Source organism: Zeus faber (genome assembly GCF_960531495.2).
Source record: "Zeus faber genome assembly, chromosome: 20".
NCBI lineage: Eukaryota > Metazoa > Chordata > Actinopteri > Zeiformes > Zeidae > Zeus > Zeus faber.
In genome coordinates this window covers 11,938,619-11,965,400 of record NC_137207.1, presented here as the reverse complement: position 1 = coordinate 11,965,400, position 26,782 = coordinate 11,938,619, and the positions used below count along the sequence as shown (strand labels likewise).

The 26,782-nt window shown below is 46.3% G+C and overlaps 1 protein-coding gene across 2 annotated transcripts in view; it reads right to left on the bottom strand.

The window, feature by feature from the left end:
* Positions 1-618: 618 nt before the first annotated feature.
* Positions 619-26,782, bottom strand: part of rbfox3a (RNA binding fox-1 homolog 3a) — a gene marked incomplete at its 3' end in the record, with an annotated part of 42,087 nt that continues 15,923 nt past the window's right edge. Inside the window, exons 4-11 of one of the 2 annotated variants that reach the window (XM_080020751.1) lie at positions 22,214-22,306; positions 20,388-20,448; positions 15,298-15,351; positions 8,333-8,465; positions 7,565-7,607; positions 7,034-7,098; positions 3,444-3,522; positions 619-663 (exon numbers count right to left, since the gene is read on the bottom strand). In XM_080020751.1, the coding sequence (XP_079876877.1) occupies positions 619-663; positions 3,444-3,522; positions 7,034-7,098; positions 7,565-7,607; positions 8,333-8,465; positions 15,298-15,351; positions 20,388-20,448; positions 22,214-22,306 (573 nt within the window). The remainder of the gene's footprint in view (positions 664-3,443; positions 3,523-7,033; positions 7,099-7,564; positions 7,608-8,332; positions 8,466-15,297; positions 15,352-20,387; positions 20,449-22,213; positions 22,307-26,782) is intronic. The other variant, XM_080020750.1, reaches the window with a different exon arrangement.

The following is a 26,782-nucleotide window of genomic DNA, read 5'->3' as shown; positions in this document are numbered from 1 at the left end:
GTTGCTAAAGCCGCAATTGTTGAACATTACTGCCCTTAATGTATAAGGGGAAAATGGCTAATTGAAACAATAAAGCCGGAGGAAATTGGATGGAATTAAAACGGGTGCAAAGGGCCACCACAAAGGAGCTGAGTTAGAGAGGAAATAATGGGGAGAACGAACGGGGGTTTATTTTTTTGGGGGGGAGGGGGATTTTATTTTGGAGAAAACTAATTACCCCCCCCCCCCTCCATTGACTATGACAGATTCCTTTGCACTTTTCTGGCGGTTTGGGCGTTTGCACAGAAACCAAAGTACAGTAAAGGGCAACAAAGGGCCGTCGCTTTTAACCTCCGACGCGTGCGCACGCACGCGCACACACAACCTTGGTGTCAATGCATGAAGACAACACAACTCTTTTTTTTCTCTTTCGAACAGGACGGCAACTTGAGAGAGAGAGTCTTGGGTTTGACGTGGGGGAGGTCAGATTTGCCCCCCGGAAGCATTTTGTTTTAGTGTTTCCATGACGATAAGAGGAAGCGATTAGTAAGTGAGTTCATTTTTTTTTTCTTTTGTTTGTTTGTTTTGCTGGGGGGAAGGGAAGGGGGGGGGGGAGGGGAGGGGGGCGTCTCCCTCTTTCTAGTAGGGAGTGAAGCGACTGCACCCTCCTCTGTAAAGGCTAGCCTGCAACATCAAAGATGAAAAAGCGCCAATCAGTATTCAATATAGGAACCTCGGCTCATATCATTAATATTAGATCAACTCCTCTCTTTCCCCAAAGATATGTTCCTCCCTTTTTTCCAGTTGTCTTCTCTCTTTTTCGAGAGCTGTGAATTTATTTTTTCTTTTTTTGTTCCTCCTGTCCGGGCGGGAAAGTTTGGACCGCAACTTTGTTTTGGGTGAGAAAAAAAAAAACAAAAAAACAAAACGAAAGGCGCTGATTGCGCGATTGCCGAATCGGTGCCGGACCTCGAGTCGAATCTTTGAGAACGTTCGATCCCTCCGACGGAATCTCGTTGGGAATTACAAAATAACAAAACAAAAAAAAAAAAAAAAACAAGAAAAAAACCCCCCACGCCAACAACACAATTCTCGCGAACCAAAGATAGTTAAAAAAATACTTTTCATCACTGGTGGCTACCTGGGAGCTCACCGGCCGGCGGGCGGGGAGAACAATAAGGAGGCCGGGTCTCCCTGAGTTGTCAACCCCGAAAAAAAACGACAGGGCGTCCCTTTAAATAGGTCAATCAAACGCACCCCCGGCAGCTCGTATAATATTCTTTTTAATCTTACGACGAAACGCGCGGCGGTGTCCTCGCGCTCCTCCCGCCTCGTCGGGGGAGAAAAAAAAAAAAAAAAAAAAAAAAAAAAGCGAGCAGACAGAGAGGTGATGCCGCCGCTCCGCCCTCGGCTGGATCCATATCGCTCTCCAGACGCTATCCCGGCCCATTCATCAAAGGGCTGCTTCTCCCGGGCTCTCGCCGCCGCTCTCCTCCCGAGCCGGGAGAAGAAAGTTAACCTAGCCCGGCATACATTATCCTCCCCGCAAAAACCGACGCTCGGCGTAAAGGAGCCGGGCTCGAGCCTCGCAGGACCTAATTAGCAAACAGACTTTTGACTACGGAAGCCGCTTATCAAAAAAAGATCCCGTCTTTCTTCCCTCCCCGCGTCGGGAGCGGGAAGGACGGTGGCCCGGGCCGCGAAAACCGCCCGGATTCGCTGGGAATTTCTCCCTCTCGTTTGTCATCCTACTCTTATCATTCCCGTAATTAGCGACGGAGCTCCGTCGAGAGGGGGCCCTAATTGCGTCTTTTTAAAGATTTCTTTTTTTTTTTTTTATCATTTTCTAATTGGAGTTACGGCCCTTCAAGTGTGCGACGCGAGGTGGAATTGAGGACTGTTCGGAGTAGGGGGTGAGCAGAGGCCGGGAACGGGCCGGCGGAGGAGGAGGAGGGGGGGGCGGGGGGGGGGGGGGGGTGGGAAAAAAGGCAGGACAACTTTTGAAGGAGGAGAGTCGAGTCATACGGCGGGAAAACACAGGCCACAGTTTGAATGAAGTAAATGAAGAGGGGAAAAAGAAAGGAGAGAAAAAGCTGGTCGTAATTAATGAAGGCTTTTAGCTAGCAGCTGCATGAGCGGTGGTGGTGGGGCGGGGGGGGGGGGCGCGGGGGCTGGGCGGGGCCGTTTGGTGGGGGTCGGGGGTTGGATGATAGGGGGGCGGCGGCGGGCGGCGGCGGCGGCGGCGACGGGGAGTTTATTTTCCACCATCACAAGCGTGTCGACACGCCGCACCCCTCTCATCCGTCTGACTCCGGGATCCTCTGGGCCAATCAGCATCTCCGGCAACACTGAGCCTCGTACTATGAATTCATTTTTCTCTCTCGCTCTCCCCAGCTTTGCTCTTTTTCTCTATCATTTCCTCCTTCTTCTCCTTTTTTTTTCCCCCCCTTCGTTCTGTTCTATCTCCCCCCCCCCCCCCCTTCTCCTCACTCTCTTAACTTTAATCTCCCGTGGCACGTCGAGGCACGTACGAGATGGTCATTAATCTTTGCAGGAAATCCCTTCCCACGCCCGCGAAAGAAAACAAATTGCACTTTCTTTATTTTATTTTTTCCTTCTTCGCCCTCACATCTTACGGGGGTTTGCTCTTTTATTCTTTTGGAAGATTTTCTTTTTTTTTTTTTTTTTTTTTCCTTTCCTCGTTTTTTCTTTTTTTAAAAATGTTTTTTTTTTTTTTTTTCATCTTTGATGTTAGCTGCAAAGCTAGCTAAAAACAAACATTAACCATTCGACTATCTCCCCGTGCAAAAAAAAAAAAAATTAAATGATAAAATAAAAAATAAATTCCGAGACCGCGCTTTCCTCCTCGAGGGGAAGAATTCCTGGTCTCGGCTGGATTTCGAGCGTGTAGCTCCAGGCCAATGAAATTGAATGGGGAGTTTGAGAATAAGGCGACGTCCCTTTTTCATTTACTGAAGTGGCAAGAACTCACATTAAACATTTAAGCAGATCTTTCACATCGAGGGGGGAGCACAATATCCACAGGAACGACCGATACAACAGCCTCCGCCTACCGGGGAACGACTTACCTCACGGCCGAGCTCTTCTCGGTGTAAAACACATTTCAACTCTAAAGAGGCTCTCCTGAATATGTGACTGAACACAGAACTAATGGGAAAATACCTGCAGATCCTACTTTTTTTTTTTTTTTTCTTTTCAGAAGAACACAATTGGCTTCATATTTTTGATGCAGGTTGCTCTGTGAAAACGAAGCGACTCGGGGTTCACAGTGTTCGGTCACATATTCGAGGAGTAAAACTGCGTGTTACCACGGGGGTCGGTGACAACCCTGGTGGTCCACCCTCACGATGCACTGACAATAAGTACTTTGCCTATACTGGGCAGGGAAGAACATCTCATATTTACATCATACGCATGGAGAAGAGCGATCGAAGAGGACTCACCATAGTGCCCACACTATATGTGGCGGCAGGACCAATCGTGTGATGATATGGGTCGGCTGTTGCATAGACTCTGCCGTAGCTGTGGAGGACACCAACCAGAGGAAGAACCAACAGAAGATACCATTATGAAACTGTAGGGACAGGCCGGACAGTGGATGAATCTACAACTGCACAATGGCCTCGGAAGTGTGGAAGAACGGAGTTCACGGGTTCAACCTTTTTTTGGCCCGTGACGGCATTAGTTGAATCTAATCGAATCGAAATACAGTATGAAAAGAATGATTTCCTTTTTCCTTTTAACATAATTTTTTTTAAATGCCAGCACCACCGATTTTATCCGTCACACACGCCACCAGTGGGGGTGGTGTGGTTTAAGCAGCCACATGTGACTTGGGTGTAGGTAATTGGGCCTGGTATTAAATCCTCCACCCCCCCACACAGACATATCATGACATTAGCCATCTGCTCCGGGCTTGTTCCATCTTACCCACTCTCTATAATAAACTGGTACTGTTCAACACCATCGCCTGTGTCTCTGTCTATGTCGGACGGCCCTGAAAAAGCTACTTGGGTGGCGTGTTTCAGGTGGAAAGTATCCCCAGTATTTTTAATATCAAAAACAGGCGATGGTGTTGAAATGTACCCGTTTATTGTAGAGAGTGGGCAAGATGGAACTGGCCTGGAGCTGATGAAAACATGTCATGACAAGGGCTCCTTCTGTGTGTTTGTGGGGATGGGTGACTGGACACGCGCTCGTCGGTTGCTCTGATGAGCAACAGGCATACAGCCACCTCTGATACCGGGCCCAGTTACCTAGACCCAAGACAAGTGTGGCACACCACCACACCACCCCTACAGTCACAATTCACATTTAGGCATACAAGCAACAGATCAATATGAATATTTCTTACTATACTGTATCTTCAAACTGGCATGATTGGTTAAAGAGAGGATATTCTACATTGCATATGAGGAAACTGAGTTTCACATTGGCGACTTTCATTATATCATGGAAGATGGAGGGAGCTCCAAGTGGATTATCCAGAAGTTATGATATATTTCAAACCTATTTAACTCATTTAAAAAATATAGAAATCAAATATAATTTTATCAGTCTAACCATAATAACCGCCCTGTGACAAAGAGCCCCCCCCCACACTCCCCGCCCATATATATATGGGCGCCCCCTCCCAACAAAATCAGGTGGCCCTTGTGAGGGAGGAAAGCCACAGGGATTGGTGGAAACCAACGAGAGGAGATTTCCACTTGGTTTCCCCTGGTGACCCACACACACACACACACACACAAACACACGCAGGCACGCACGCACACACGCACACACACACACACACACACACACACACACCCCTGTATCTCTCTCTCCGTCCGTCTCCAGGGGCTTATCCCTAGTCCATTCACCGGCACTGACTCGGAACTAATCCCCCCAACCCACCCCTCTGCTGTTCACCCGTTACTACTCTCATCCCTCTATCCCTCACCCCCCCCCCCCCTCCCCTTACCCTCCTGACACCGGAACAGGGTTTGCAGGGGGAGCGAGGGAGAGAGAGAGAGAGAGAGAGAGAGAGAGAGAGAGAGAGAAAGAGAGAGGGAGAGCCCTTCATTTGTTCCCTCCCCCGGCTTCTCCGTTTGTGAAGGTCTGGGGGCCAAAGATAAGAGGCTGCAAGTGTTCACTCTTCTGCTGGGGAGTTAACCACAGAGGGAGAAAGGGAGGAGGAACACAACGAAGAAGGAGAAGAAGAAGAAGGGAAAATAAGAGAGAGAGGACTAAAGGAAAGGAGTTTCAAAGCACAGGACGGGGATGGGATAGGGGTTTTCATGGTTTTTGGGGCGAGTGTGGGTGTAAGCTGAGCTGTGTTTGAAATTTCACTTCCTTTTGACCCAGACAGTGCTCCATCCAGCGCACGCACACGCACACACGCACGCTTGCACACGCACGCATGGGCGCGCGCTCACACACACACACACACACACACACACACACACACACACACACACACACACACACACACACAATTTGCTCAATAACTACGTATAAAGTGCAAGGAAAACCAAAGTGTGTGTGTATGTGCCCTGGGCAGACTCCCGCCGGCTTCACCCACTCTCTCTGTAAGCCCACTGTTATCCCACCACAAATACCAAGTAGACACATCCTCTCTCCCTCTCCTCGGAAGAAGCTATGGGGTCAATTTAACCAAAAATATTGCCATTGAGGCAGTTATTTTGAAGTCGTTCCAATCATCATCGTCCAACCATCAATCACTTTCTCTCATTCAGTCTCTCTATCTCTCTCTCTCCCTCCCTGTCTCTCTCTCTATCTCCATACCTCTCTCTAACATTGGAAAAACTCACAGACTAACACAGAGGTGGAGAATGTACCAGATGAAATATAAAGTATACTGTATACATAGAGAGAGGGGAAGACAAAGAGAAGAAAAAGAGAAAGAGAGTGAGAAAGAAGGATAATTCATAAACCAATGCAATTGACAGGGGCAAAAGAAAGCAACCCCGCCAGACAGAGAGAGGGGGAGAAAACCGAAAGAAACCAAAATGACTCCTGGAGAGAGACAACCGCTCACCTGCTCTCCTCCCCTCCCTCCTCCCTCCTCCCCCTCTGTTCATGAACACCCCCCCCCCCCCTCCAGCGCGGCGCTTGCGCCTCGCCTCTGATAAATCTTACATTATCGGGGGCCTACAGGCCCCTGCTGCGGCCGTTCCTTATCACTGCTGACACGCTCAATCTCCCTCAGATTAGTTCCCAGAGCACCTCCACACACACACATGAGTGTGCACGGCTACAGCACAGTGTATGGGCGGGTTGGGTGTTGTTCACGGTTCTATCTATAGGGAGTGAGGTCAGGTCAGGTGGAGTGGATAAAAATCACTCTGTTCCATCCCTGTCTGACACTTTTCATTTCTGTGTGTGTGTGTGTGTGTGTGTGTGTGTGTGTGTGTGTGTGTGTGTGTGTGTGTGTGTATGTTTGATTTCAAATCCTAATTTCCATCTATGTTTTGGTCTGGAAGTATTTTTTTTCCTCAAGTTCCTCTTATTAATTCTCTGATACAGCCTGCACACGACAAAGTGACCATATCATTTTTAGTGAGTAACTACATTATCTCTTGTATACTAAGTACAAGTATACAAACTTTCTAAACTCCTGGTTGGTCTTTTTTTGTATTTTTTTATTTTTTACTAAATCAAGTTTGTCGATAGCACGTCAATATGCAATGTCTAATACTGTACATGTGTAACGGTATTATGGGACGCTTTAGAAAAACAATCACTGGGCCAACACACAGCTTGAAAAGGTTGACATAAGATATTCCCAGGATAGAATTGTGGAAAAAACCTCATCTTAATTCACTACTTCGTTTTTTTTATTTTATTTTCCAGATCTAATCGATTTTCTATGGGGACAAAGGGTCGCCGCAACCCCTCTATCTATCAGGTGTGTGTTACAGGCGGACAGTCGAGCGGAACAAGTAAAAGCAAACGTCATTGACGTCGAGAAGACACTTTATGCAGCGCGGCAGCTCTTGCACCAGAGTCCCAAATGAAAAAAGCGACGTACCTGTCACTGTACGCAGCTGCAGCCGTGGCCGCCGGCTGGGCGTATCTGTAGGCTGCATAGCCTCCCTGATGAGAGGAGAGGGGGAGGGAGGTAGGGAGGGACGGGGGGTGGAGGAGAGTAGAGGAATTTCAATAGCGGCTCAAATGAAAAATGAAAGTGGTAGGCGAGGGGACTTATGACTCTAAACACCAGGGATACACTTTGACATATAGAGGCTAAATTGGACAGTAGACGGGGTCAACTTGTGTGTGTGTGTGTGTGTGTGTGTGTGTGTGTGTTGATGTATCTGTGTGTGTGCAGGTGAGTGTAGTTTTAGTTGTTTTTTAATCGTTTTCCTTCCTATATTACGTGGCCGTCCTGGCTGTGCAATTTACCGTCACCTCTCAAAGTACGATCCTGCCGGTACACAGTACAAATGCAGCACCAATAAGTAGCAGAGATCGTGCCACTATGATGTGGATCTACTGTACGCTCTACTGCCCACAGGATGTCGTGGGGGAATCAATGATCGAGGAAGAAACTGGAACTTACGTAGATTTCTGCCCCATAGAAGCCGTCCTGGTAGACCACGCTGCTGGCAGAAAACACACACATGTCAGCTGCGTCGGTGACACCGGAGCCGTTCAGCTCCGGCCTTTTATTCACTTCACCTTTCTCTTTCGTTTGGTCATTAATTCCATCACTCGTCCGCTCTTTATTTTTTTGTTTGGTCCGTTCTTTTTTCACCTTTTGACTCCATCCCTTTCCCTTCTCTCTCCGATTCTCTCTCACTCGCTCGCCCTCCCTCCATCCCTCTCTCCCACCATCCCTCACCCTCCCTCCCTCCCTCTCTCTCTCTCTGGGACCGGTGGACTGTGCAGCGTGCAGGTCACACCACTCCGTTCATGGGAACAATAAAAAGTGACACGTTAGGGGGGAGGAAAAAAAGACAAATTTGTCCATTCTGGAATCAAAGAGCAATTTTCTGCTCTATTAGAAGGCGGGCTTTTGTTTTCCACATGCCATTCTTCCGTTACTGACAGCTCTGTGTGTGTGTGTGTGTGTGTGTGTGTGTGTGTGTGTGTGTGTGTGTGTGTGTGGCTGTGTGTGTGCGTGTGGCTGTGTGTGTGTGTGTGTGTGTGTGTGTATGTACCGTGGTGCGTCGCGTCAGGAGATTAGATTTGTGTGCTGGCGCGTAGTTGGACTGTATGAGACTTGTCATACACTGTTTATTTGATTGGGTGGATTTGTCTCAGTCGGATGTGTTCGCCTGTGCCCAAATGTGCGCTTGCGCCCGCGCGCGTGCGTGCGTGTACTCACGCTCCATAGGCGGGGATGGGTGGTGGCGGGGGTGCGGCGCGGAATGTGTTGTAGACGGCGCGGCCCCTCCCCCTCAAATGGGCCCCTCTGTAGGCCACGGCGGCTCCTGTACTGGGATATGGGAACCCTGTGACTGGAAAGAGAGAAGGAGGCACGGCGTGTTATCCAATCTGATGGTGAGCTCCCACTCCTGTACAAAGAGATACTCAAATCTGATGACAACGATGATGAAGAAGAGAGCGTGATTAAGAAACATTGAACTTTGCAGCTTAACCAAACACAGTGAGACCCTTGAAGTCATTGCAAGCATAACGAAGAGTACCACAGAACCAGGGATTAAAACTGGGGTGGATGAGGTAGATTAAAGGGATTCCCTTAATTCATTATTTGTGCATCATTTTTGTCGCGACTGTTCGTGTGTTTATGGTATTATCACTAATTCTCGATGGACGGATGGATGGACAAAGAGAGAGAGGAAGAAAGCTCAAGAGGAAGATAATGAGGAAAAAGTGATGCGGGTGGAGCAAGATACAGGAAGTGGATGGGAGAGAGAAAGAAAGATAACCGTGTTGGCTTAATTGTTTGCAACACAGACACATACACACACACACACACACACACACACACATGCACCCACACACACACACACACACACACACACACACACACACACACACACACATGCACACACACACACACACACACACACACACACACACACACACACACACACACACACACACACACACACACACACACACACACCACAAAACAGAACTTTTTAGGCTAAAATACGTGTGTAGAGGCCCAGTCTTCTTAATTTGTATGTTGCAGTGACGTTGCGATTTACCTTCACTAATTCACAGACCCCCCCTCCATCCCCCCCGCTCCTTGTCTGCATTTGGCCCAAATTACCCACAATTCCCTGAATACTAATCAGCGCTCTTGGTTGGTTGGTGGGACACTGTGGCGGGCGAGTCCAGTAGGAACAGGACGGAACGTGTTGCTTTGCCGCCTCTGCACCACGCCGACGAGGAGCTCTGGTTTCTCAAGTGTGAATAAGAAACCTGCATTCTGCTCCGAGCCATGCACCTCCAACGCATGCAGATGAAGCTCCTCCTGCACCAGATCAATAAGGACCAATGGCGAAACCTCCCTCCATCGCTCCCTCCCCAAAAAACCGAGGAACTTCGACCAGATTACTACTGATTATCTCAGCCAACACAACCCCCCCCCCCCCCCGAAAACCCCCCCCCACAACCAAACAGAGGTCTGGAGACAATAAAGTCGTTAGTTATTGAGCAATTAACTATTTCTCCCCCTCTGTTTTGTATTTTTCTTTCCTTTCCTCCTTTCCCTCTCCCCCTCTCTCCCTTCCTCCCACTCTCTCTCATCCTGTCCCTGGTTGATGGAGGGCTCCTATACGCTGCTAGTTAAGCCTTTTCCTGCTCCGGCGCGTCAGACGGCAGCGGCATTAACATGCCAAGCGCCCCGGCCTGCACAGTCCATTGGTGATATATCCTAAAGATCAATTCCACCCTCACACCACCCCCCCCCCCCCCGCCCCCCACCTCACACCACCCCCTACGCCCCGACATCAGACAGCCATATATTTACTACCATTTGTGTCTGAGTGTGTATCATTCGCCATGCATCTTCGCAAGCGTTTCCCAAGGCCTAACTCGAAACACCATGCGACGCAGTGTGTATATACAGTACACTGTATGTATGTATGTTCCCATACAGACACGCATGTGTGTGTGTGTACGTGACGTATTTGAATGCAATCTGATGATGAGCTACGGGGGCTGCACGTGCGGCGGCAACGCTGTAATAACCCATGAATCATCGCAGGCCGCAGCGGCAGACAGCCAGTGTCCCCATAAAACAAACAGTGCTGGGTGCACGCTATGCATAGACAACCGCCAGCGGTAAAACCCAGAGGCTTTTAATACACGTGTGCACGGCCACATGGTGATACACACACACACACACACACACACACGTTTTATTCATATTGAACCGGGTGCGTATGGGCTGTTTTCCCGGTGTGAACAACTGTATTTCTGGCGAGGCATTGTTCGACGCGAACCGATGGGAATTTGTAGAATGACGTTGTATGCGAGGTGTTCCCGCTAGCGTCGTGGAACCACCAGTACCACGTCACATGGATTTCAGCCGAGCATATTCGGTAAAAACGGCTACAACAAAAAAATAATCCTCCAATGATTATCACTTATTTTTTCGTGGATGTTGATCATGTCTTTAAAAGAAAAAAAACCCAACTGGGCAAGTTTCATCAAGTTTATGCTGTGACTCTCTGTGTCATTAACTGCAGAGAATATCACTTAAGTCACAAAAAAACCTGTGATACAATTTAAACACGCCCCTCCCAAAATAAATATATGGAGAGTAGTGTTTTACTTTAATTCCAGGATATTAACATAAAAAGGTCAAGTTGGTATCCGCTGCATTACCACAACACCCACCACGACAAATGGCAGCTTTCTTTTTTCAACACCTTAAAAGTATTTTTTTTCCTTAACGGCGGGGTCAGCGATTGGCTGTGCTCGCCAGCAATGACGGTGAGCCAAAGTGACTGTGTGTGTGTGTGTGTGTGTGGGGGGGGGGGGGGGGGCGTCCTTCCATCTTGCAAATTTCTCAGCATATGTTTAAAAGGGGCTGAGCTGCTCCCCTTGTTACTCGGCTCCGTCTGCGTTTTGCATTTTAATCTTATTTGTTGTGTTCCGACAAGCCAGCGCGCCCAGGCCGCTCTCTGCATACACTATACAGGCACACACACACGCACTTGTACACATCTAGACGCATCTACAGGGTAACACACACACACACACACTCAAAAGGAGACACACACTCACCTCACTTTGCATATACTCAGCCTAGGACACAGTCAATCAATCAGTATTACATTTCCCTCATTGTCCTTCATGCCCATGCAGTCTACTCCACTCAGTCACCCAAACACTCCCTCTCTCTCCCTCTCTCTCTCTCTTTCACTCCGTCACCCCTCCGTTCCATCTCTGATGTAATGTGCACTCTCTGCAGACTATTTTGCAGACGTTGATCAGAACAATAAGCTAACGGAAGGTCAGTCTCCCCCAGGTGCCGCCGCCGGTGGATAGTCGCAACGACTTGGCAGCGTGTTGAGAGAGCCCACTGTGTGTAACTGTGTGTGTGTGTGTGTCTGTGTGTGTGTGTGTGTGTCTGTGTGTGTGTGTGTGTGTGCGCGCGTGTTTACTGTACACTTGCAAAAGACATATAAAAGAATGAATCAATGGATTAATCATTGGATTTTTTTCACATAATACTGAATTGATATGAATCCGATGTTTCAGAATTCTAATGGAGGGTTGTTCAGTCCAAATATATGACAAGGTAAAAATACCGTGGTGGAGAGTAACACTCTCAAATATATCACAAATACAGCTAATTATAATCATTTGTTAGCATCAGTGTAAACATAAATATACAATAAAAATATAAATCCAAATTTATACTACAATGATCATTTTAATTTCAATATCTTAATAACAATACGATACCTTGAATAGTATAAATTTATCGCGTGTGTAATTATTATTTTAAGTATATTTGTGTATATATATATACTGTATATATATACACACACACACAAACACACACACACACACACACACACACATATATATATATATATATATACACACACACACATACTCACACAAATATATATTTTAATATATATATATATGATTTTGTGTGCGTACATGCCTGTGTAAGTGTGTATGTGTGTGTGGGTGTGTGTGTGTGTGTGTGTGTGTGTGTGTGTGTGTGTACGCCGGGCTAAGAGCGGCGAATGGCCGCGCTCTCTCCTCTCATCCGTCATTCTCCTGAATGGGATTTGAGCACAATAAACCTGTAGCCGGCTGCGGGAATGGAGACGGAGTGTGCTGTCACAGCGCCACGATTTATGGGCCCCAATTCCGCTGATCCGCGCTCGGAAAAGCCGCCTGATAAAGAGTGATTAATCGCCCTTACATCCCACTTTATTCCCGCCCAAAGTAGATTAAATGCGGCCATAATTATTTCAGCAGAAATCTGAATCCCACACTTCCGCTACGGGAATGTTTCATTTTTCATATTTTGTGGGGAGGCGGGCGGGACGGTGGGAGGAGTACAGGCATAGGACAAGGGTGTGTGTGTGTGTGTGTGTGTGTGTGTGTGTGTGAGAGCGAGAGCGAGAGAGAGAGAGAGAGAGAGAGAGGGATGGAGAGAGAAAGAGGGTGAGAGAGGGGTAGAGAAGCAGAAGATGGAAAGACAGAAGACAAACACCATTTTAGGAGAGTACCGATGACCTGTAGTATTGTACAAGCACATATTGAAACGTATGTTGTATATTATATGTTACTGTATAATCTTTTCACTGAGAGTTAAATATACGGAAACAATGAAATATGTAAACCGGCCTTTGTTTTAACTGCCCTTCATCTCTCATCTTTATTTGTATGCACTCATATTTTCAGAAAGGCCTTTAGTATTTTGTTTTAATGATGTTAATGATGGACCTTCATTTTCTGTGATATTCTGCCGACCACTAAAGAAAGCGTGTTAAATATGATTTAAATCGCCTTTGAAAAAAGAAATTTACCGACCCTTACGATGGACAAAATACAGAACTGCTTTAAGGAATAAACCTTTTTTTAAAGTCTTTATGATTATTGGCTCAGCTGATTATTGGTGCAGCTGCAATATCGCCTACATTGTATTTCAAGTTCAAGTTCAAGTTCATGTTCAAGATGTTTATTCGTCACATACATATACATACTTTCATACATATATGCAGTGAAATGTAACAACGCACGCACCCGGTGATAACACACAATAAGTCCTAGGAAAAATGTCTTTCTAATAGACCAACTAACTGAAGTCGAATACTTATAGAATAATGTAAAAATATATAGAATAAAATAAAATACAATAAAATAAAATGAGATAAAATGGAATAGATAGAAGGAATATGCTTATGTATATAGAATAGGCAATTATGTATATACAGATATGTGCATTAAAGTGGCATGTGAATAAAGTGAGGTAGTGCTTGGGATAATACAGCACAGTATACAACAGTACGGCGCAGCATTACGGCATCACGAACAACAACAACAATTTTGATCAAACGGTTGGGGAGGGGAGCCAGATTTTGATTGAACACCAGCACTTTCAATGGCGTATTTGCATTCAAATACAAAATGACTGGTATTACTGTGTCTCATAAATGAAAGGTACTAAACAGTTCATGTGCGTCTTTTTATATCCTCCGATTTAGCGGGGAGTGAGTTGAACTTTAGTTACGAATGCGTGGACGTTCCTCGGCTCCCCGCTGTAGTCGCTCATCGACGGATAAAATATCCGCCCGACCTTTCGCCGTGATCCTCTTTTTTAGAGGATTTGATATTTGGAGTTTGTTAGTGACGGAGCGCAGCCCGCGCGTCCACGCCGCTAATGCGATGAACGGAAAAGACGGATCGCCAGCGGAGCGCGTGGCGCGTCCGCAAATACGTTTTCTATTGATTTTTTTTTTTTTGAATCCTAGTCAGCAAAATGAGTGTTTGGAACACATGGATGGGCAGACAGGAGGCAGACAGACAGAACAGATAAACAAGGGGGTTACATAGAAGGGGGGGGTTAGAAACCGCCTCGCAAATTTTTCTTCCGTTCGCTCCGAGATAAAAAGCAGATGAAACCTGACAAATGCGCGGCAGATATTCTTTTCTTTTATCTGCGCCGCTGTCAATCCGCTCCTCCTCCCTCTCCACCGCCCCCATCTCTCATTCCTCGGCGGCCCCCGGAACGGCGGGCCGCGGGGGAGAGGGGAGGCGGGGAGGGGGGAAGCACATGGCGTCGTTTAGGCTCGGCAGACTTTTGCGGCGAGTTTAAGACTGCGCCGCACGTTGGCGTCCCAGTGGGTTTTTCCTCACAGGGGGTCAGAATTTCGTACCCACCCTTGGAGATTTTCCACATTCATTTATTATCAAGATGATCGTAGATGATGAACCCTCGTTGAGGGAGCAAACGGAGGGTCATCGCATCGGTGCTCAAAGGGCTAAAAGCAATGCATGCATGCTGTTGTGTGTCCAAGTGCTTGGTGACGATGTCCAAAAATGGCGAGTGTAGACACAGAAAGTACACATCCAAGTACAGTGTGTTTTGTGTATGTGTGTGTTTTTGTGGGAGAAAGGTGGGCCATGCTAGCTGGGGCTGTAGCTAAAGAGACGCTAGAAAGGGCAAAGGAGGAATCAAAGCAGACGGAGGAGCTCTTCCCGCCAGGCCCGGTCATTTAGAGTGCTGCTGTGAATCTGTGTGGGAACCAACAGACATTTTGGACAAAAGGAGCAAAAAAACCTCTTCGATCCAGCCCGGTCCGGGGAATGCAAAACCGGACGGAGCCCCAACCCCCTCCAAGCGCCCAAAACTCGAAGCGCACAGAACAGACCGAACATGTACCCAGGCGTACACAGACATTCATGCAAACAACAGTCAATGTGTTTGTATGTGTGTGTGTGTGTGTGTTAATGCAAATTCAAGGTGTTCAACACCAATTACAGCTCTCTACAGCTGAAATAAACGTGTTCGGATGTTAAGGAGTCAATTGCATAGTTGTTTATTTATTTATTTATTTTGTTGCACATTTCTAAAGTGTTGTGAGGCACTGGATACTTCCGACCTTTTCTTTCACTTCATGGAAAACATGCTGGAATGGACGCCTCAACGCGAGAATGTACAGTATGTTCACCCGGAGCGGAGAGATAGAGAAAGTGACAGACAGAGTGGTATAACGAGTGTTACGCGTGGGGTTTCTCTATCGGCCTTGGGCGAGCGCAGTCATGAGCTTCGTCGGCGAAAAAAGAATCTGCTCGACGGCTCGCATGGAGGACGTGCATGTGAATGTCTGTCTGACTGTTTACCTGCGTAAAACTCGGGCCCGTAGACGGCGCCGACCACCGGATTCAGCTTCCAGCCTATGTGCAGAAAACCACGCACACGCACGCACGCACGCACGCAGGCACGCACACACACACACACACACACACACACACACACACACACAGAGTGAGCGTTAGGGAGGTAACATCTATTGATCCATCATTGCTGTCTGATAACCTCTTGTAGATGATCCATTGAGAGAGGATGGAAAACAGACATGCGCACACACAAATCAGTCATCTAGAAATAATGAAAAAAAACCAACTACACATATTTGCATTATGTCGATTTAAAACAGCACCATGAAGCGCTTGAATCATGGCGGTAAATCGGGAGATGCATCTACAATATTTAAAAATGCTAAAGCAGCCGTTAAAGCATTTTGGATGATGAGGCCAAGATCAGGAGATTAATTCATGAGATGATGAGCACACCACTGGAGATGCGTCCTGGCGTCCGTGCTGGTGGGCATTCAGGGCCTTATAAGACCACATACTGCACACACACACACACACAAACACACACACACACACCACACACACACACACACACACACACACACACACACACACACACACACACACACACACACACACACACACACACACACACACACACACACACACACACATCAGGTAGAAGACTGTTTTAATTGTTCCCCAAACATGTTCTTCCTAGGAGGGCCACATTTAAATGAGTACAGCTGTCTATCCCTTCAAATCAAAGAGAGACAGGGAGAAGAAAGAAGAGCGGGAGAAAGAGCTGATTAGAAGTGAAGAAAAGAGTGAGAGAGAGGCAAACAGCGGCGGACTGGGACGAGCGAGAGCGAGGTGGATTGGATTAAAAACAAAGTCCTGCTGTGGCAGCAGCCGGCTCCACTCTCAGAGCCCGTGGCAGTGTGCGAGGCCGACCTGCGCTGTGCGGCGGAGCCGTGTTTGTGCCGCGGCGGGTTGTTGCACTTTGTTGTGTGTTATTACACTCTTGTGTACTCTCGTGTGTGTTATTACACTCTTGCAGACCTGCCAACCTTGGCGAAATATCTGTCGTACCACCGTAGTGTCGCAGGGAGCCTCTGTGGCGAGTTACTGCAGCTCAATTATTAAATCAGTTATTCACAACATAGCCGTCTCGTAATGAGGATAATCACATCGTATGTGAGCTACCACGGTTCACTATAAAATGTGTACACATTCATATCATTTGGATAAACCCCCTGAAATGCATCATATTGTGAAGTTACCGAACATGTTTGCCAACTAGAGATGCACCGATTGCAATTTTCTTGGCGGATTCCGATTTTCATTCAATAATATGTTCATAATAAAACGATGCCCATTAAATAGCTTTTACATTGCCGTCCGATCATTTAGAGTTAATATCTGTGATCGGAGAAATCAAATGTTCTCAAATTATTTCGTCTCATTGGGGATATCTGTTGTACGTCAATGACAAATACATCATGATCTGATCACGCCCACGTGTAAGGACAACTGCCCGTATGGACGACCGCTGTAATTTTCAGTTACCACAATCGTGAGATTGTTGATTTTGACAGTGTTGATTATTGTTCATTATTCGTTATGGAACAATAAAAGAACATGAAACTGTCCCAGAGTTCCAATAAAATAGAATATGGGACTGTCACCAAGTTCCAGCACAATTCAACCTGTAACTCTCACTGAGATTTAACATAACAACATATAACTAACATGGAAATGCCCAGTTCAAACTTCAAATGAAAGTCTCTTTCACTTTCAAGTGCAAATATACCTTTCTATTATATTTATATGGTACTTGCCATTCCAAAATAAATTGCAAACATTGCAAAAAAAAAAGTAATAATAATTAATGACGACTCTTCTCACCCTTGTTCACTGGAACTCACCGTGCAATAATGAACCGAGTCTCAAAAAAAGAGTCAAACGTGCAGACGTGCACGAGGAACCAGAGCAGACGTTCCGCTGCAGTGAGAGTGATTAATACACAGTCTGCACAATTGTGGAATATTTTCAGGAGAATATTTATCCAATAAACAGCCGACATTTTCTTTCTCTCTCCCCCTTCTTTGAGCGTCAACTACGCAGCTACGTCACGGTATTGGCTTTGAGTATCGTATCGTACATGAGCACTGTATTGCCGCGTAAATGTGACCGGCACAGAATCTGAAAATATATCTGATCGGTCGGTCACCGGTCACGGCCAATCAAGCTGAAAAGCGGTCGATCGATCGGTGCATCTCTATTAGCAAGGTTTTATACGTTAACATTACGGTCACTGTTTTGTGCTTGGGTGGATAATAAAGTACAGCTTTCAGTATCAGTGGATGTTGAGTGAGTGAGAGGAGAGGAGAGGGAGGGAGGGAGGGCTTACAGACCCACAGCTCGTAGCATCTGCTCCAATCCCAGGGATGTAGTTTAAATACCCAATGAATTGTATTGATTGATTCATTGTTTTCCGTAATTAAATTACAATTATATATAAATATATATATATATATATATATATATATATATATATATATATATATATATATATATATTTTTTTTTTTAATATATATATATTTTTTTATATTATATCTATTTCAGTTGGCATTGCATACCTGCGTATTTTGGTCAAGAATTGCGTGGTTGGTACACAAAATGCGTGCAGGTTGCGTACACTGTTGTGTTGTGTGTAATTACACTCTTGTGTTGTGTGTTTTTACACTGTTGTGTAGTGTGTTATTACACTTGTGTTGTGTTATTAGAGTCTAGTGTTGTGTGTGTTATTACAGTCTTGTGTTGTGTGTGTTATTAGAGTCTAGTGTTGTGTGTGTTATTACAGTCTTGTATTGTGTGTGTTATTACATTCTTGTGTTGTGTGTGTTATTAGTCATGTGTTGTGTGTGATTACACTCTTGTGTTGTGTGTTGTAACACCATTGTGTTGCCCTGTGTTGTGTGTTATTACACTCTTGTGTTGTGTGTTATTAAACTGTTGTGTTGCACTGTGTTGTGTGTTATTACAGTCTTGTATTGTGTGTGTATTATTACACTCTTGTGCTGTGTGTTTTTACACTATTGAGTTGCACTGAGTTGTGTGTTATTACACTCTTGTGTTGTGAGTGTTATTACACTCTAGTGTTGTGTGTTGTTACACTGTTGTGTTGCCCCGTGTTCTGTGTTATTACACTCTTGTGTTGTGAGTGTTATTACACTTTAGTGTTGTGTGTTGTTACAGTGTTGTGTCGCCCCTGTGTTGTGTGTTATTACACTCTTGTGTTGTGTGTGTTATTACACGCTTGTGTTGTGTGTTGTTACACTGTCGAGTTGCAGTGTGTTTACACTCTTCAGTTGTGTGTTATTACACGCTTGTGTTGTGTGTTGTTACACTGTCGAGTTGCAGTGTGTTTACACTCTTCAGTTGTGTGTTATTAACCTCTTGTGTAGTGTGCCGTCGCACGTTGTTGCATTGTGGTCAGTGTCGTGACGGGTGTGGTGTTGCGGACGCGGTGTGGTCCATTGACAGTGACGAATGGAGCCCCCTTCAGGCTTCATTCTGCCGGTGTGTGTGTGTGTGTGTGTGTGTGCGTGTGCGTGCGTGTGCGTGCGTGCTGGTGGGGTGTGGTGGCGTGTTGGGGGGTTATTTGCCGCTGACATGTCTAGCCATTTAATTCCCTGCCTCGTTTATTTCACCCCACACCCTCACCTCACACCCACACATTCTCCCCATCACACCACCCCACATCCCCCAACTGCCCTCCACTCTCCATTCCCTCCACCATGAATGGTGGAGGGAATGGAAAATCTGCGGTAAGAGAGAGAGAGAGACGAGAGAGAGAGAGAGAGAGAGAGAGAGAGAGAGAGAGAGAGAGAGACGGAGGACAGGAACAGTTCCGAAAGGCCTCTCTCAGAATGGGTCTGGGCCTTCCTCCCCCTCTTTCTCTTTATTGGCTGGTGAATTTACCCATTCACTTGCTCCTCCATCTACCAAACCCAGACACCCCCCTCCCCCCAGCCTGCCTTTAAATGCCCGCTTCCATCCGACCTCCATCTTTATTTATTTTCCTTTCGCCATTTCTTGCCGTCTTTCAACCCCATTTAAACTTTTTCCTGTTGAGACGCTGCACCGCCTGCAGAAGCCGGTGGGAGGAAAAACAAACAAACAAAGAAAAAGAAAGCTTCTTCCCATCAATAAATTACTTGTGTGAGTGGTCATTTTCTTTTCTCCCTTAAGGACCAACCGAGTCTGCACAAGCAGGGGTCAAAATCATTAATCGCATGCAAACAACGATTTTAGCAAAAAAAAAAAACAGTAAAAACATTTTGCAGTCACTTGGCTGTCAGGTTTGCAGCTCTGGTTTTTATCCCATATTCGTATTCCCGTGATAAATATAACCAGCAGATCCGTCGCTCTGTTACGGAGGCGGATCTGTTACCGGGACCGGGATTGAACGGGGGAGTAACTGGAAGGACAAATCATTTAAGAAAAACGAGAATTGTATGGGATAAATGAGCACTCAGCTCTCCATCTTTTAATCTTTACCCCTTCAATAATAATAATCATAAAAAATATTAAATAAATATTTTAAATCAAATTTAAATAAATTAATAAATAAATATATAACATTTATTTTACAGCGGGTGAGTCCCACTGAGATTTAAAACCTCTTTTATCAGAGAGAGGAACCCGGCCAAGAAAGCAGCAGGCAATTTCGGAGAATACACAACATAAAAAAACCACATAAAAGCCATAGCGCTACAGTATAACACAAAGCTGACACCTTGAAACTGTGGGGGGGGGGGGGGGGGGGGTATAGATATTCCTATAGAGGAAGTAGAAATCTAGACGGTAAAACAATCAACAACCTCCTGCTTCATTACCCAAAACTGAAGAGCTTTTTTGGCCAACAAAGCAGCTACAGATGTAATTTGACCTGTGGGGCCGGCCTGTATGACATCACAAATACAAGTCTATACTGAGTGTAAATCGCTTTGGATGAAAATATCTGCCATGTGACAAAATGGAAATTGAAATCAAAAGGTGAAGAAGAGATTAAAAACCTTTTTTTTGGGGGGGGGGGGGGTCTTACCGTTTGTGTAAGGGTTGGCCACTTTTTTGTTGGTCATTACTCTGGCTGTGGCATTGTTGACCTGCAGCCAGAAACACACAGGTTAGCAGGACTGGCAGACATATGCACACACACACACACACACACACACACACACACACACACACACACACACACACACACGTGCACGCTCGCTAACTCAGACAAAACCACAGTGGAGTGCACCTGCGTCCACCCCCAGCCGCAGTGTTATTTATATAAAAGTCTCAGCAAGGCAACATGCAGCAAGACTGTGCAGAACATCGGGTCAAACCAACGGATATAGGAAGAGAAAAACAACGGTATGAAAACCTGTGTACATGCAATCCCCACCCACATACACACACACACACACGCACACACACACACACACACACACACATACACACACACACACACACACACACACACACACACACACACACACACACACACACACGAAAGTCTTCCTACCCAGACATCAAAACACTGTTCCCCCTCTTCCTTGGTGGATGGATGGATGGTGGGGGCAAATCCTGTCTCCAGAAACATTTAACGCCCCCCCCGCCCCTCTCGTCTCGTCTGCCCACTTGCCGTGTCGGCGCTGCGAAATTAAGGCTGATGCCGGGGTCACACCGCCGGCGCTGCAAAGCGACGGGCTGCAATGCATTTCAAATGGCGCTCGGCTTCATCCCGCCGTAGGGCGATGAGCTCACGGCCTCACGACGACAAGGAAATTGTCGGAAGAGTTTTCCACTTTATGCAAATGAGCAACGCAGAGCGACGACAGCCAATAGGGGGAAGATACGCTCTCAATTGCGCTGGTCCTTCGTAAATGGACACCCGGATGGATCACTGCGCATTGTTTATGATTAGGGGATTTTTTTTTTGATGAAAAACATCCCTGAAACCTCAGATAAAATAAGGAACAGGTCATTTTAGTGAGATAGACTAGACGTGGTGGAGATGGGTGGGTTTGTGTGTGTGTAGCGGGGGGCAGTGTATCTTAAAGCAGTATGTTAACCGGAGCCTGGGCTCGTGGGTAAACAAGACAGGTTTAAAGGCACGCTGGCAGATCTTTGATACCCTCCACCCCTCGGATGGCAATAATTTAAACATATATTTATAGGGTGGGGGAGCGGAGTCGTTTTTGATTTTGTGCATGTATGTGTGTGTGTGTGTCTGTGTGTGTGTGTGTGTGTGTGTGTAAGACTTCAAACTGATGATATCAAACTCCCCAGTGATCCAGGATCAATCCTGGAACCCTCTGTGCAGCTCAGATGGAAGAGGAAAAAAAAACCCCCTCACTGTGATCTCTCACGGGCCGGCCACCACACAGACACACACACACACACACACACACACACACACACACACACACACACACACACACACACACACACATAGATGCGTGTACATATGAATCGCAAGTTTTTAAAACTTATTGGGAGCACATGCTAACACACAGAAAAACTTTTCTCTCCTCAGTCATTCTCTCATTCTTATTGTCATTATCACACACACAAGCACGCACGCAAGCACACACACACACACACACACACACACACACACACACACACACACACACACACACACACACACACTCACTTACGGATCAGGGTTTTCGGCATGCAGCGCTCGAGAAGGCGCGGGCGGGGGAAGGAGGGAGGAGGCGTGCAGAGGAGAGGAGGAGAACAGGGACAGGAAGGCAGGCATCGTCAGGCAACCACAGGCAGAGGGGAGAAGGATGGTGGGAAGAGGGAGGGAGCGGGAGGAAAAGAGACGGACAGAGAGAGAGAGAGAGAGAGAGAGAGAGAAATGGAAGGCACCTCTATTTTGCGTCCCTCTACGATTGTACCATTTAGTTTCTCCCGCGCACGGTCGGCGTCTGCGCTCGTTTCAAATGTAACAAACCCAAAGCCCTGGAAAAGGGGTTTCCCCGGTGAAGGAGGGAGGGAGGGAGGGAGGAGGGATTAAAAGAGACAAATAGAGAGATGGCAGAGAGAGAGAGAGAGAGAGAGAGAGAGAGAGAGAGAGAGAGAGAGAGGAGACGGATGGGAGAGAGAGAGAAACAGAGAGAAAGAGGGGGAGAGAGAGAGAGAGGAGACGGATAGGAGAGAGCGAGAGAAACAGAGAGAAAGAGGGGGAGAGAGCGAGAGGGAGAGAGAGAAGAGCGGAAAGAGAAAAGGATGAAGAAACAATAGACGATGGAATCCGGGGGAAGGTGGTGACACACACAAAGGAGGAGGAGAGGGGGGGAAACGGAAGGGATGGGAAGGGAAGGGAAGGGAAGGGAAGGGAGGAGGAGAAGAAGAGGGACAAAAAGGCAGAAGTGAGCAGCAGGTCAATGCAGAAGGTTCGAGACGTTCTAGAAGCAGAAGAAGAGGAAGAAGAAGAAGAAGAAGAAGAAGAAGCAGCAGGAGAGACTTGGAGCAACGGGTTAGAGGGAGGACACGGAACAGTTGTTAGGAGAGCCCGTGTGTGTTAAGAAGAAAAGAAAAGAAAGGAAAGGAAAAGATAAAGAAAAGAAAAATACCTCTCCCTAACTTTGGAGTGTTAACCTATTCATCTTACTTCTCTCCCTGTCTTCCCCTCATTCCACCTGCCCCCCCAGAAAAATGCAAAAAAAGTGATTTAAAAGCCTTTCTCGAAACTAAAACCTTACGACTACTATCTACTATCCTAACCTGCTATCAACATGCAGAGAACTCCAATCAACATTACTATTTCCATTTTTTATTAAATGTCTTTGATTCTTGGGACGATATCACAAGACAGAACGCTAGTTGTTCGGGTATTCTTTTTTTTTTTTGCATTATTTTTATTTTCTAAAATGGGCCCAATATAAAACGAGTGAGCTCGGAGATGAAAACATTGAGCTTGGTTTCTAAAATAAAACACTAATTGCAAAGAAAGACAGGAAACCATAAAAATTAAGATAGAAACTGTCAAGAGCTGAACAAAAAAATTGAAATGGAAACTTAAAAAGTGGAACTCAAATAACATCGTCCCTGGAGTTATGACGTGTGTGTGTGTGTTTGTGTGTGTGTGTGTGTGTGTGTTCCAGCAGCATCATGTATTCCCGAGGATGACCTTCTGGCCTGTAATTGCTCCAGCAGATAACAGGCATGTGAAAGGCACCATACATACATATACAGATACTGTATATAATAGCTAGTTATAACATAGGTATAACATAGTGACACCTCTGCACGCCTGCCCAGGCGCATAAATAACGCATACTGTGGGGTTGCCCTTGAGACGGGGGGAGCATACGAAAAACATATTGAAAAACAAAGAGAAAAAAATGCTAATTGGGAACAAAACTAATGTTGGCAGTTGGCAGCCTTCGATCTCTTTGTATACACAGATAAAGCGTGTATATGCAGACAATCTGCATTTGTATGTAAATGACGAGCGATCTGCATCCAGGCCTCAAAATAAACCATGTTTACTGGGCACAATACAAAATTCATTAATGGAGATCACCTCAAGACAAGGCCGGAATCCGCAATATATGCCCTAAATAGTCATATTTATGTCATCAATATGGGAGCTAACCATGGCTGGAAGTAACAAATTACACCTACTCATGTGACAGCAACTAACAGTATTTTCTTGTCTGCTTTTGCAAGTAATTTTTTCAATCTGTAATACTGTGTAATGAATAAGTAATTACTCTTACTTAGGCATTCATTTGACTTTGTAATCTAGTTTACTACTTTTACAAGCATCAATCTGAGTAAAATCTTATCCAAATCTTTCATCTGCGTTTTTTCTGTAGTGGTTGTCATTCAGCTGACCCTAATCCCTTTCTAAACTCCTCTGGCCATTTCGTTGCATTGGTAGACGTCCCTGTGATAATGGGGAGTGGTTTTCAGTTTCCAGCCAACACTGGCAACTGGAAGGGGACACAGCTGCAGAGGATTGAGGTGATTCAGCAGAGTTTTTAAAAGTGCTGTGTTTCCAGCTCATTCTTTTCCTCCTGACGGCGAGGCTGGGTGCCACTCCAATGCCGGTGATGGGCTGGTGTCGATCATTGCAGAAGAATTTCTTCCACACGTCTTTTTACTTTGTTTGGAAACGTCTGTTACTTTGATTTAGCAGCCTGAAAAGACTGCTGATTTGTTTTGTTAAAAACTGCACACTTTAAAGACTGTTTTTATTCCACACCTGTCTCCCGGTCCATCACTTCTCCAAACTCAACAAGATACTTGTGACAGTGGTGTAGTCGGCAGGAACTGATGGACAGCACACGGGAATGACAAGGTGAATCACTGCTAGACCAAGCCCTTCACCGCCTGGTGGAGACTATCAACAGCTGGTGGAGCTGATCCGTCAAGGCAAGAAGCATCAGGCTCTCCCGCGAGGGCTTCTGCGAAGCCCTGATCGCCTGCCACTGATCGATGTTCCCCTGATGACGAAAGCCAATGACACTGGGGTATACCTCACCACCTTTGAGTGCACAGCAGAGGCGTGTACCTGCCTGAAAGTTGAGTGGGCAATATGCCTGCTTCCTCTCCTGACAGGGGGGGTCGCAGGCGGAGGCAAACAGCTTGACAGCAGCCTCACGTTTGGATTACAACATCAGGTGGGCAATCCTGGACCGGTTTGGACACACCCAGGAGGACCATCGATGCCGGTTCAGGGGGCCCACCAATGAGGCAACTGGCCACCCTTTCGCTCTTGTGAAGAAACTGCTGGATGCCAGATGGAGTTGGCTCCAGCCCCAGTCCTCCTCGGCTGAGGGGGTGGTGAAGCGAGTTGTGGTGGAGCAGCTAGTCTCCATCCTCCCTTGCGACACAGCGGACTGGGTCAAGTGCCACCGGCCGATCAAGTATTATCAAGGGTACAAGGGGGTACACACCAGGCTCTGTGGGATTCAGGCTTAAGCGTACCCCTGCGTAACATCTCAGCAAAGAGTTTGCACAGGATCTGTGTCATGTTATCTCCCGAAAGAGATTCTGACTGATCAAGGCACTTCATTTATGTCACGCACACCTTGGGAACTGTATGGATTGTTGGGTGGTTGGACCCTCTGTTATTTGCAGTGTGGGTGGTTCCCCAGGCGTCCACGAGATTTTCCTGCTTCTCTTCGGTAGAAAGCCTAGGGGTGTGGTGGACCTGCTTAAGGAAAGCTGTGAGGGAGGTCCAAGCACAAGTAAAAATTTGATTCAATACATCCTGGACCTTAGAGCAAAACTCCACAGACTTGGGCCGAACAGCACAGATGCCTGTTTTAGAGGGGCTCAGCTGAGACAATTCTCTCTGGGAGATAAGGTCCTCATTTTACTTCCCACGTCTAGCTCCAAATTACTCGTCAAGTGGCAAGGGCCCTTTGTGGTCACACTTGAAGTGGGGGATGGGTGGGGTTTTACGCTCAGACGGGCGGGGGGTGGGGGGTCTAAACGGTTCCGTCTGGATCGTAGGATGAATAATGTGTCAAAGTCTGATGCCCAGCCAATGCCCCAGGAGGACTAACTCCTGGATTGGCTCGGCACGGTCAGCTTTTCATGACACTGGATTCGACCAAGGGCTACTGGCAGATTCCCTTGTCTCCAGAGTCTGGAAAAAAAAAAGAAAAAACAAAACAAAAAAACGCCTTCTCCATTCGGGACGGTTGGTACCAGTTTCTCACACTTTCGTTTGGGTTGTTTAGGGTCCCAGCCACTTTCGGTTGGGCGGTGGGGGTACGTGGTTGTAGGGAGTGGTTTTGGTGCCATCTGCAGGTGGGAAAAACTAGCACTGGCAACTGGAAGGGGACGCAGCTGCAGAATATTGAATATATATATCCTGCTGGGTCCTACTTCAATGCCAGTGACATGTTGGAATCGTCTTTAACTTTGTGTTTGGAAATATATTTTACTTTGATTGAGCAGCCTTAAAAAACTGCAGCTTTTTTTTTTTTGTTGAAAACCGCACGCGTTCAAGACTGTTTGTATCGCACACCTGTCTCCCGGTCCATCATTTCCCCGAACTTAACAAGAGACTTGTTCCATTCCCGCCTACACATGTTTTACACCTGTTTAAATGCATTTCAAGTATGCTGGGACACATTTACCTTGGAAGTTGGAACTGCAGACTTGGAATTACCGATCTCCAAGTTCCAACTAGGGGTGTCAGAGTCCCTGTTTTTCTGATCGCGCAGCCTTGTTTGTTTTTTTGTTGTGCATTGTTTATTATATTTGATTGGGTAAGGTAATGAGTGGGACATGACAAAAGTTTATGTAAGCGCTGAAAACAAGTAGGGTATGATTATTTTAATTGTGGTGAAAACCGGGACAACTTGGTAGTGATGAAAAGATATTTGTTGGGCTTGAGTTTGCCATGTCATGATTTGAGCATATTTTTTTATGCTAAATGCAGTACCTTGAGGGTTTCTGGACAATTGTGTCATT